Raw genomic sequence first — 13,065 nt, forward strand, 5'->3', positions numbered from 1 at the left:
CACAGGCTATGCAGAGCACAGCACCTCCTCTCACTCCAGGAAGAACTTGAGCCTACCTTCTTGCCTTCTCCATATATAAGGGGAAACTTCAAGTCATCATCCTCAATGGTTTTGTATGCCCTGTAGGGGGATAAACAACATTTTAAAACAGGTTTGTACTCAATAAGTGACCCTCTGCCTTGACACGGCCTCCTAGGAACCTCATTTTCCTAGGGATCCCATCCATTCACCACATTGTCTTTCTTTGTTTATATAGTCATTCTCCATCCAGAATTGTATGAATGAGTGTGTGTGTGTGTGTGAACTGTGATAAGCCAGGGAATGTCAAGTCTTTGTATTCTTAAAAAGGAGAAAGAAGCTTATCATTAAGGAGAGGGGAGATGGAATTCTGCTCCTAGCGCCTTTTCTCCTTTTCCGCTTTTCGATAGATAGCGAGGTGATCCAGCCACTGGGCTCTTCTTGTAGTCTGCAATTGTGATAAACGGCGGTGCTCAGGGGTAAATGGAGTGTGCAACTCCTCCCACAGCCAGCTCTCACCTTCAGGGGCCGCTTACATCAAACATCTTCTATTGGGATGATTGTGGGTAGATGATGCAGCACTATCTGACCTTAGGATGAGAGTCAAGGCTGGCAGAAAACTGTTTCACAAGAGCTCTCAGAGGGCGTTCGCCACACAGAAATCTGCTTTACGGGATTACGCCAGACATGGCTGTCGAGATGTCACTGCCAGCAAATGAAGCCATGAGTCCCAATTCTACCCATAAACAAGTTATAAAACAAGCAGGCAAACATCATAGCCAGTTAGCAGCTGTGTCCCTTGGCCAAAGCAGATCTACTTCTCTGCTTCTGCCTTCCTCATCTATGAGGTGAGGATGATCCACATGGTACAAGGGGCTCAGCGCATTGCCCCTGCTAATTAAGGACCCAATTAAGGGCAGCTTTTACTAGTGTTTAGCAGCAGTTAATTTTTGGTGTAACACTTCCCTTTTCTGCAAAATGGGTGGATATTAGTACTTAGTCACCAGTCCGGAATGAGTGTGTGCTGGGAGCTTCAGGACTTCCTTAATCAGAAAGGTCATAAAGTTACTAGGAAGAAGTACAAATAGGGCAGGAGAGGTATAGAATGCATGGAGAAACCTGTTTATCAAATGGCTTCTGAGACCTATACTTCAGGCAATTAGAAAGTGAAGGTAAAATCAAATTAATGGATGCTCTTGATATATAAAAGAGTGCAACCTGAATTAAAAAGCATTAGGAATAAAGTATGACAACACCTGATAAACATGCCATGATGGAACTCATCCGCAGTATGCTATTCTAAAAATTAAGGGTTTTTGTTTTGTTTTGTTTTAAAGCATGAATCCTCAAGGTGAAAAGCAAGTATGCCCTGTTGCCCAAGAAACCATTTGCACACACCTTCAAATGGGTAGAGAATGGGTGATATTTTTGCCATCAAATCCACTCAGGTTCAAGTTTAGCATGGAGTAAGTGCATGTCTTCTCTGGACCTCAGTACCCTCATCAATCGAGCAAGTCAACAATGGTGTACAGAGAGCAGCATACACTCAGCACTGCTGCATTCAGTGCTCATAAAGGCTTCTGCATGTGAGCCCAGAGGAACCCAGAAATCAAATTTTCAGTAAAGGAACCATAGTATTTCCTTCCCTTAAGCCTATCAAATTAGCCACTTTGGTGTTTAACATACTCACATGAACCATTTTAAACACTGTGGTACACGAGCCACTTGGGTGAACAAATAAAGCTATTATTAGAATCTAGCTCCGGCTTAGGGACCAACTATGTCGAGTGGTTCTCAACTTTGGCTATATAATGAACCACCTGCAAGGGCTTTATGACATCCTGAGTCCCAGCCAACATCACGGAGCAATGAAAGCAGAGTCTCCGGGAGAGACTTGGGCATCAGGTGTTCTGTTTTTAAATCTTCCCAGTATCTTGATATACAGCCATATTTGACTCTTTCGTAGAGCAAGTGTCAGCAAGCTTGTACTGGAGCTGAGTTAAGCAATAACTTTCTCAGCAGTTTGGCTATTGAGAGGAGACTGCATGGATTCAAGGAGGGGAAGGAAATGGGCTGAAAATGGCTCTCAAATGAGCATGAGCAGACATTCAAGATGCTGTGTGGGTGAGAAGACAGTCTTAGAGAGGCGATGTGGTTAAGAGCCACACGCAGGGAATGGCCAGCCTGGAGAAGCCAGCATAGGAGTTTGGAACTGGAAAGGAGGCAGAGGGCAACAGATCTAGACTTAAGGACAGGACAGTACTCTGTAGGGATCAGCTATGAGACTCAACCAGCTTGGGAAGGCAGAGAGAAAATTGTTCTTACTCCACCATTAAGCTCAGGCTGTCACGTCCTCTCAGGACAGAGAGGACAAAAATCTATGTTACACAGCTCAGAAAGACAGACACACTGCCTTTGGAGTTGCTACTCCCATACCAAAGCAACTTCAATATTTCATGTTCTATTTTGACTTATTAATTCACCCTTAGAACAAAGAAATCAACATAGAAATAAGGACTAGGGAGGTAGCTCAGTTGGTAGGGAGATTGCATGAAGCCCTGAAGCACAGCTGCAGTGCCAGCAGCCAGCTGGGAGGCGGGAGGGGACAGAAGTTCAAAGGGAGAGTAAGGCCGTCCTTGGAAACGTAGTGTATCCCCAGCCAGCCTAGGCTTCAAGAGACCCTATTTCAAAATGAATAAGAACACATATGATGACCTTGGGAAAAGAGGGAGTTATTCTGTTCTCACTGGTGTTGGTTTTCAGTAAAACACAAACCCTTCCTCCTCCAGCGACAAACAAGGGTAATCACTGTACTGAGAGAACACGCAACAACACTTTCTCCCACTCATTCTTTCTGGGTACCGAGAGGAGTTCATTATGTAAGTGGACTTCCCTGTACGAACAGAAAATCTTGACTAATAACATAAATACTTGGGACTAGAGGTGTTGCTTAGCGGGAAAGTGCACACTCAGCATGAGTGATGCCTGGGTTTGAATCTCAGCAGCAAAAACCAAACAACAAACACAAAAACTTTCAAGAATTAAAAAAATAGAAACCATACGGGAGTCTATATAGATTTAGGGCTAAGAATAATTCCAGCAGATATAATTTTCTGGGATAGATACTAAACTTGATAGTTATGTATGGTTTCTAAAACACTTTTGGAGACTCCATCTTACAGATGGGGAAACAGGGTCAGGGAGATTAACTTACTTTCCAGAGGTGTCACACATTAAGTGAATGCCCCTATACCAAAAAACACGCCAAAGAAGGAGGCCATTGGCGCTAACCTTCTGGCCAGTGAGCCTGAAATGAGACCACTCTGAGTAGGTAGCCAGCAAACGCTTGATGAGGAAAAGATAACTTCTGGCAAGTGAGGGCAGAACACTTTTTGAGTGTCAAGAGAATAAACCCATTGCCTGGCAACCACTGAAATCTGCAGGGAGGAAGGGGGTGGGGCAAATAGGGGAAGTTACCATCCTCACACTTGTGTCTGATCCCTGGCCACTTCATCTGTGGCCATAAAAGGCCACTCATCCCTGCCTTTCAGAGGACAGAAACCTCAGACCTGCTGGGCAGGTAAGTAAGTGCCTCCTCCTGGTCTGGCCCACTCCCAAGGCCTAGTGTAGTCCTTCAGCACCCTCATTCAGACTATTGCATTCATGCTTCCAGTTTGTCCACGGCTCCCCTCTTCCTCACCTGGAGGGGCTGGGGGCTTCAGAGGCTAGAGGAGCAAGAAGAAGACGATGAGGTTGTCTGCATCTGCTGTTATAACCAAGAACACATGGCCATAGGACTAATTCCCTTATTCCAAATTCTAAGATTTGGAAAATTCTGTTTAAGCCATCAGATTACTCCCATGGGCTGTATAATAATATAACTGAGCAGAGATTATAGACAGCAAAACTAAAGGGCATATGAAAGACTCTTAGATCATTCTTACACTGGGTCGACACCTTTATGAATATTCATGAGATGCAAAATGAACGCATTGCTGTTGGCTTTCCCTACCTTAGAGGCATTACCCTCAGATAAATTTAAGCAGGTCAGGCATGGTGGCAAACTCCTTTAATCCCAGCAATCCGCAGGCAGGAGCAGATAGATCTCTGTAACTGCAAGGCTAGCTTGGTCTACATATTGAGTTTCAGGACAGCCAGGGCTACATACAGAGACCCTGTCTCAAAAACAAAACAAAATCTCAAACAACCTTCCATGTTGGAGAGCTCTGAGGACATCCGGAATGAGCTATTTCACCTTCCTCTTCCCTAATCTTTCACCTATGTTTCACAGGACCGTGGGGATCATATATTCCTACTCATACCACCAATTACTCAACACTTTTGTTAGTCAAACATTCCAGACTGTGGCAAGGACCCTCTGTGGGCTTCCTGGTCCATCTGTGTCCTCAAAGTTTGGCACTTAAATGAAAGCACTTGAGATTGGTCTAATTAAGAATGAAATTATCCTTTTGATTTGGGCCTTGTTCTTAAGAGATTAATGAAATATTTGCACTGTGTATATATATGCCTGTGAAGGCTTTATGGACAGAGATTGAGACCGTGAATGAATTCAAACAAACAACAACCCCTCCCCCACTCCCTCCCTGCCATCAAAACAGGCCCCAGTCCACAAGAAAAAGATCTAAAAAAGATCTCCTGTAGTTCATTGGGACAATGGCTAGCTTACTATGAACAAAGATTCCATTGCCCTTATTAATTTTACCTTGCTAACTCTAATCTCCTGTTCTAAACCAGTGAGAAAGATTGTTTTGTTTTCAGACAGGGTCTCACTATATAGCTCTGGTTATCCTAGAATTTGCTATGTAGACAAGGCTGGCCTCTAACTCACAGAGATCTACCTGTCTCTCTCTCCAGAGTACTAGGATTAAAAGCATGTGCTATCACACCTGGCTTAATTTCTTTTTCTTTTAAAGGTTTATTATCTATGCATTTTATGCATATGAGTACTGCATGTACACCTGCACTCCAGAAGAGGTCAGTGGACCCCATTATGGAAGGTTGTGAGACACCATGTGGTCACTGGGAATTGAACTCAGGACCTCTGAAGAGCAGCTTTTGTTCTCAGCCACCGAACCATCTCTCCAGCCCCTCCGTGTCCTTCTGAATGCAAACATTCAGTGGGGAGGCAAGTGAGTGAAACCTGGTAGCTGGAAGAGAGTAAAGGTGGACTCCACAGCGGAGGATGAACAATGAGATTAATGTTTAAGGGACTCAGAACTACAACCGAGTAAGCAGTGCTTGAGAAAGCACTCATCCAGGCAAAGTCTCATTGTGGCTTGGGACTCTCTGAGCTAGTTCTCAGGCTGCACAGAAAGCAACCTTAAACTCCCTTTGTTTGTCCCTCTTGGCCAAAGAGCTACAAAATGATGAGCATCTTTAAAAGGCCAAGCAACCCATTATAGTGCCACCTTGAGTTCACTGGAACATGAACTCAGTCTTTGCTCATCATCTTTCCTTTTGGGGCAGGATGTCAGACTGATAGATGTGGCACTATAATGGGTTGCTTGGCCAAAGAGCTACAAAATGATGAGCATCTTTAAAAGGCCAAGCAACCCATTATAGTGCCACATCTATCAGTCTGACATCCTGCCCCAAAAGGAAAGATGATGAGCAAAGACTGAGTTCATGTTCCAGTGAACTCAAGGTGGCACCCTCTGATTCTGTCCCCAACTGCTGCTGCTCCCCCAGTTCCTCTTACTCTAAAGGCAAGAGATATACTTACGGTTCCCCTCTTTGGTCCCACTTTTCTAGATGGAGTTTCTACACTGCCCCATTCAGCTACCCATCTGTCCTCACACCTGTCTCTTAGGGCCTTTCCCCACCATGACGTCAGCCTAGGTTCAGCTTGCTTTTCCACTTCTACTCCTGATGGATTCTCCAGCAATTTCAGAGAAATCCTGGTTTTACTTCTGACCTTTTGTGATGAACATGGTTCTCTGTTCTCATGAGCACCCTGGTCCAGGGGGGTGTTACACCCAGAACACCGTTCATCTCTGAGACTCACTTCTGAGCCTCCACCCCCGCTCCGCTCATCAGCGGCTTCCTTCTGTGAACCCCCTCCCCTGGCTTGGCTCATCAGCGGCTTCCTTCTGTGGTCCTACTCTCCTTCTAACTACTTTTAGCTATGTTTCTTTGTAATTCTGTTCAGATATTTTGATACTTTTTGCCAGCAGCCTAGAATTCTTCACCCTCTGTGTAGAAAAATGTGTAGAACAAGAACTGAATGTTCTATCAACATGAGGCTAAATATTTTTACCCCTACCGTCAAAATAAATTACAAATCACAGTCACTTTTGTCACCTTCCTACCATCACAGTACAATGGACCGTCGTCTCTTAACCATATGATGGTAACCGGCTCAATATACCTCCACGCAACAATCAAGGACAGAGGCAATATTGCCAGGACAATGTCTCTAGGCTCAGGGCGGCAAGGGTGTTGAAACTGTTCAGCTTTGTCCCACACTTACCCTGTTTTTAGAGCAATCAGTGTAGTTATTCTGTCAGATCTTGCCACTGCCCTGTCAGGCCCTCCAATGGCTTCTTCCCACAATACCATAAAGTAATCCAATAGCCTTGCAAAAATTGCTTCCCTCCCTCAATCCCCTGACCTTGTTATTTTTCTCCATGGAATATCGTCTACCACCTAACAGAATTCTTTCCCTTACTCTGTGTTATAGTACAGATCTGGACTATTCTGCTCCTTCGGGTCATGGTGGCACTATTCTGGGGGCTATGGATGGTTTAGAATGTGGGACCGTTAGCTACAGGAGATAAGTCACAAGGGCTGAGCCTTTGCCAAGGCCCCAGTTCTATCTGCTCTCTGCTTCCTCAGTGACAGCCATGTGAACAGCTGCTACCACACGCTCCTGCAATGAACTGAGCTACTCTGCCCTGCCTTCCCTGCTATGACGGATGGCAACCATCTTGAAACCATGAAGTAATCAAGTCTTCCCCTCTCTTGTGTTGCTGTCAGGCATTCAGTCAGAGCGACGCACAATGCCTTTCTTTTCTACGGCTCTCCTACAATTCGATGAGTTCTGTACGAATGGGCATTTTTGGTTGGGTAGCTGTAACATTGCTGGAACCCCAAGATATAACGGGTGCCTAATAAGCTCTTGACCAAATAAGCAAACCAATATGGTCCACCAGCCCCAAGCAGAGCTTTGCATGCCTTCCTCTTCTAGTTTCCCTTTCAGAACAGAAGCCAAGGACTTCCCTGTATTTCCTCTGAGTTCACAGTCTCAGGGGCGAGGTCTTCATCCTTTTCCTGTGGCTCGGCAGGTTCTGTGCCAATCCTTGCAGCTGAGGACCCTTCCGGAACACTTGAACTCAAGGCATCTCTGTGTAGCCACAGAAATAGATCCCTTCACCAAGAACACATCCGATTCCTGGGTCACTTTTGTCATTTTCATCAGAAAAACCTCCAAAGTTTTATCCTGGTTGGGTGGCCTCTAACAAATCCCTGAGCATCACACCTCAGCTTAGCTCCCCACCCCCACTCTAACCCCTGGCTTACCTTCATCTTACATAAGTGTCTGTGAAGCCCTTCCTGATTGGGCATTGACAACCCAGGATGCTTTCTTCGTTTCTGCTATGCCTTTCTGATGGTTGTTTCTTTAACAACACGGAACTCTGTTCCCTGTCCTTTGGCTGCACTGCCCTTAGACCAGCGGTTCTCAGCCTTCCTCACGCTGCGACCCTTCAATACAGTTCCTCATGCTGTGGTGACCCCCAACCACAAAACTATTATATTATATCACTTCACTTCTTCATAACTGTAATTTTGCTCCTTTTATGAACTGTAATATAAACATCTGACATGCAGGAAATCTGATATATGACCCTCTCAAAGGCGTGGCAACCCACAGGTTGAAAACCAGTGCTCTAGATCTTCCTTTAATCCAATAGGGAAATGCCTCCTCTGGCCACTGAAAGCATAGAGCTTCCTGCTGCCCGCCGGCTTCATGCTACCTACCATTCACAGCATGTACTTGGTAGGTCTGAAATGAACCTGTGAATTAGTTCACTGTGTATGTTCTGCCTCCATTTCGGTCATTAGTTCTATGACAGCAACTTCTGTGTCAGGTTCTGCTCTTCACACCTGTAAGAGTGCATGCAGGCAGACGTACAGTGGGCAGCACTCAGATGCTAGCTAAGCATGTGAGTCAATGAGTGGAGGTGTGTCTACCTCTAAAATGACATGCCAGTGTCTTAGTATTGCCTTCAGCAGACTTTTTTCCCAGCTAAAAGTCAGAGCTGAGTTCTTATCAGTAGGGCTTTTGTTTACCTCTTTATATTGAAATTCTAGGTACTCTTTTTATTACACACACACACACACATACACACACAGATAGATAGTTACAACATAATTAAAAAGCCATTAACGATTCTCCAAATGACTACTTTCTTCAAGTAATTCCTATGTATCCTTTGGGATGGTTGTTTTTAAAAACCACAGTTCCACACACTGCATGGTGTTGCCAAGACACCACAGTAACTTCAGCTTATATTAACTGACATACATTGGCTGGAGAGGTGGCTCAGAGGTTAAGAGCACTGGCTGTTCTACCAAAGGTCCTGAGTTCAATTCCCAGCAACCACGTGGTAGCTCATAACCATCTATAGTGAGAACTAGTGCCTCCTTCGTCATGTAGGTGTACATGCAGGCAGAATACTGTGTAAAATAATAAATTAACAAATCTTTAAAAAAACCTGACCTATATGATATTCTACGTTAACCTGGTTTAAAGGTATGCTTCCCACTTGAGGAAGACTCTTAAGATATGCACTGTGATGTCTATCTTTAGTCGTCTACTCAGGGGCAGAGCCAAGAGAATGGCTACAGCAAGGGCTTTAAGAGAAGTAAAATTCCAAACAGACAGACTAGACAGATGAGGGAGGGGAAAGCAGGAAGGGGAAGGAGGGAGGTGGAAGTGGGGGAGGAGAAGGTCAAAAAGTCTTTGGGGATTCCTTCCCATACACTGATGTGAGTAGGGAGGAGCAGAGGGTGCATAGGTGTGGGTGCTTGTGTGTGGAGGGCAGAGGACATCCTGTCACTCCCCAGGGGGTCAATCACCTTTGAGGTTTACCAGGTGATCCAGCTGCCTAGCCAGCCAGCCCTAGGGTACCCACCTCTGCCTCATTAGCTCTGGGATTAAAACAGAGGTTTCAGGGATTGAACTTGGGTCTTCATGCTTGCATAGCACAAACTCTACAACTGAGCTACCTCCCCGGCCCGCCGCTGTGACTTCTTCGTTCATGGCGCAGAGCTCACACTGGACATTATCCACGCAGAGGACTTCCACGGTCTCCATTTCCTCTTTCTCTGAAAAGAGGAGTAGAATAATGGCTCTCATCCCCAAGATGATTTCCTCAGCAGGACTTCCACGTCAGTTAAAAGGAACACGATCCCTTCTAAGGGACTGAAGGACGGTTTCCCTTTGGGCATGGCTTAGTCTGGACAGCCTCCCGGTGAGCTCCAGCGACACACACCACTGAGTCACATTCTTCCACTAACCTCTCGACACTGCCTTGGGCGTCTGTCTTCCCTTGAGGATCTTTCTTCCTGGACGCATTTCCCTCCTGGCAGAGGCCACTGTGGCAAACTACAACAGCAGGCTCGGAGACAGTGGTTTGGAAGGCATGTTGCAGTCCTCACGTGGACTGGCTTCATGAACTTGGGGAAAGTCCCCGAAATGCCTGAATTTGCTTCTTCAACTGGATACTTGATAGGATTAGTTGCAAGGACTACATGCTACTATGCCCTTTATGAAAGCTAACCTGCTAATGAAGCATGAACTGGGACCGTTAAGGTCATGGGAACCTCATTCTCTCCTCAAGATAGACATGGAGTTAAGCAACTGGCCACCAGAGGCAACCCATGTGGGCACCATCTTGCTAAGCAACCAAACCACCCCGACTTAAGTCCATTCTGCTTTCAACCAATGACACACAAGCCAGCATGCACCTTTATCCAAACAAGCTCTGGCCCCAATAGGATACTTAAGATCTAAACAGCAATCTAAGGGGAGACTTGTCTTAGGTGGAAGCCCACTGCCTCTCCAGGAGGGAGGATGAAGCCACAGATGGCCTCTTTTCTTCACAGCACAGTCACTCTTCACCAGGTTGAGTGTGCTTGGATGGATGGTGATGGAAGAAGCGTCCTGATCCCAGGTCCTCACTGCTACCTCCCTACTTAACAGTGGCTAGCATCCCACAAGGCCCAGAAAGAAACACCACCCCAGGCTAGAAGCCTAAATGGCAGTGGGAGCAGAGCTTGGCAGTACCCCAATTAAGCAATACTGGAATTTATCATGACTCTCCTATGACTGGCCTGGCCCCATCCCCCATCCCGGCTCTTTTTAGATCTTCCTGGAAAAAGCAATGTGGGATTGGCAGCCACCTCATGCTTCCTTTTATCGGCCAGCCATCTGTATTTCCAAAGACATCAAGCCTGGAGCCTGACCACAGAATTGCGGAAATGGAGGCCGCTTCCTGCTCCTGGCATGGTGCTAGCAGGCACCAACTCATACTCTGATTGTGTGTGTGCTCTTGTGTGTGTGCTCTTGTGTGTGTGCGTGCGTGCACGCGTGTGTAGGCACAAATGCATACTCACACAAGATTTGGTATTTAAGTCTTAGTAGTATTTTTCAAATGTTATCTTTGAAGAGTTTTTTTTTTTTGTTTTTTTGTTTTGTTTTTTTCCTGTCTTCAAACTGTTACAGAAAATTCTCAGATACACTGTGAGACTGCAAGTGAGTGGGAAGTTGGCCCACTAGAAAGATGGAGCCAGACAGTCAGGGACACTGAGTCTGAGGCACGCTTAAGGAGAGCAGGCTCTTATCAGAGTTGTGGAGGATGGAACCCTAGGGAGAGTCTGAGGCAACTAAGAAATATCTAGTACTTGGAGCGCTGCATGGTAGGGCTGAGTTACTTTCAAATCTATGCTGTGTGTGTGCGCGAGCCTGTGCGTGAGCTTGTGTGTGTGCAGGTCTGTGCAAGCCTACATGCATACTTGCTCAACCATGATCGTTTGACTCACTGGTTTCCTAAATTCATGTGCCTGCAGCAAATTTCAACAGATACTCAGTTACATGACCTGCAAAACCTGCACTCCCGATGCAGGAACTCCGTACCGCTCCCTCCCCAAAGAGACTCACAGACCGCGATGCAAAAGCAAGAGGAGGCAGTTTATTCCGATAGCGATGGGGGTTGCCCCTTCAAGGCAGGAGACGACCCCAAGCATACAAAGCACAGAGTTTTTATACCTAAAAATCAGGCCACACATGTATCGTTACATTGACTAGTCAGCAGAAAAGATAGCAGTTTTGCAGCTGGTAGCTTACAGCTTCTTCCAAGGGCAGTCCTCCCTGCCCCAGGTTTCTTATCTTAAAATAAGCTCATCCTGTCTTCTGAGGAGGGCCATCTGGTCTGGCCTCTACTCAAGGCTTAGTAGCCCTAATTGTCTGACTATTCTTCTTTCTTAGCTGGCCCTTATTCAAGGTCCAGTTGTTTTTCTTTCTAGTCTGGGATGGTCCCATTTCTCAGACCCCTGGTAAGGTCAATAAAAAAAAAAAAAAAAAAAAAAACAAAAAAAACCCCAAACATCTGATCTTTTCTAATTCTGGTCTTTGGAGTGACTTTTATATTAGCAAAGTCTGTGGTAAGCCATTATGCAGCTGATGCATCTCCATTGGAGCAGGTATAAACACCAAGTTTGCGATGTCTGAAAATGATTCACATTTGGTGAGAAACTGAAGAGGGCTGGCAACCAGGCTGGCGTTGCCTAGGTTCAAAGTCAGGAGGTAAACTTACCCATCTCAGTCACATAAGAAAGAAGGCTCCTGGTCTCTCAAGTAACGTTTCCCACAGTGGGGTTTAAGGTCTGGTCCTAGAAAGGAAATCTTCCAGATGACAGCTAACCCCATGACCTCTAGGAAAAATCCCCGCTATCCTTTCACCCACTAGTAAGCTGGGACAAGACCATTCCTGGGGTTTTGGGAGTGGTAATCATAGCTCTTTTGGTCTAAAGCAATGGTTCTTAACCTTCCTAATGCTGTGACCCTTTAATACAGTTCCTCAGGCTGTGGTGACCCCAACCATAGAACTACTTTTGTTGTTACTTCACCACTGTAATTTTGCTACTGTTATGAATCATAATATGAATATCTGTGCTTTCCAATGGTCATAGTTGACCCTTGTGAAAGGGTCATTTGAGGGATCATGACCCACAGGTTGAGATCCACTGCCCTGAATATTCTCCTTTCTCCTACCAGGCCTGTTACAGAAAGAAGCAACAGAAGGGGCTGGGGAGATGGCACCATAGGTAAAGTGCTTATTGCACGTGCTGGTTAGTTTTTGTCACCTTGACACAATGTCACCTGGGAAGAGGGAACCTCACTGGAGAAATCACCTCATCAGATTAGCTGGTGGGCATGTCCATGGGGGCATTTTCTTCATTAATTACTGATGGGGGAGTGCCCAGCCCATTGTGGGTGGTGCCATCCCTGGGCTGGTGGTCCTGGGTTCTATAAGAAAGCAGGCTTAGGAAGCCATGGGGAGCCATGGGGAGCAAGCCAGGAAGCAGCACCCTCCATGGGTTCTGCTTCAGTCCCTGCCCCAGGTTCTGTCTTTAGTTCCTGCCCTGACTCCCTTCATGGTGATCCCCAATGTGTAAGATGTGATAAACCTTTTCCTCCTCAAGTCCTATTTTTGTGCTTTTATCCCAGCAACAGAGAAGCAAACTTGGATTCTGCACAAGCTTGAGGGCTTGATTGGTGGTGGCGGTGGGTAGCGAGCGTGGCAAGTGGATTCCTGGAGCTCACCGGAAGCCAATGTAGCCAAAGGCAAGTGGTTCAGTGAGAGAACCACTTCCAAACCATAAGGCAGAGCAAGGCTGAGGACAACACCTGACATAAACCTCTACCTCCCACAGGGATGAGCACACACACCTAGCCAAACATACACTCATTATATAGACACACACACACACACACACACACACACACACACACACACACACACA

The 13,065-nt window shown here is 45.9% G+C and overlaps 1 protein-coding gene across 1 annotated transcript in view; it reads right to left on the reverse strand.

The window, feature by feature from the left end:
• LOC129685697 (protein phosphatase 1H-like) overlaps positions 1–9,616 on the reverse strand; it is a gene marked incomplete at its 3' end in the record, with an annotated part of 31,617 nt that extends 22,001 nt beyond the window's left edge. Inside the window, exons 1-4 of the mRNA XM_055619205.1 lie at positions 9,559–9,616; positions 9,268–9,366; positions 3,719–3,743; positions 57–120 (exon numbers count right to left, since the gene is read on the reverse strand). Of these exons, the coding sequence (XP_055475180.1) occupies positions 57–120; positions 3,719–3,743; positions 9,268–9,366; positions 9,559–9,616 (246 nt within the window). The remainder of the gene's footprint in view (positions 1–56; positions 121–3,718; positions 3,744–9,267; positions 9,367–9,558) is intronic.
• Positions 9,617–13,065: the final 3,449 nt, after the last annotated feature.

This window comes from Psammomys obesus, unplaced genomic scaffold (genome assembly GCF_907164565.1).
Source record: "Psammomys obesus unplaced genomic scaffold, mPsaObe1.curated_primary_1811, whole genome shotgun sequence".
In the NCBI taxonomy this organism is placed as follows: domain Eukaryota; kingdom Metazoa; phylum Chordata; class Mammalia; order Rodentia; family Muridae; genus Psammomys; species Psammomys obesus.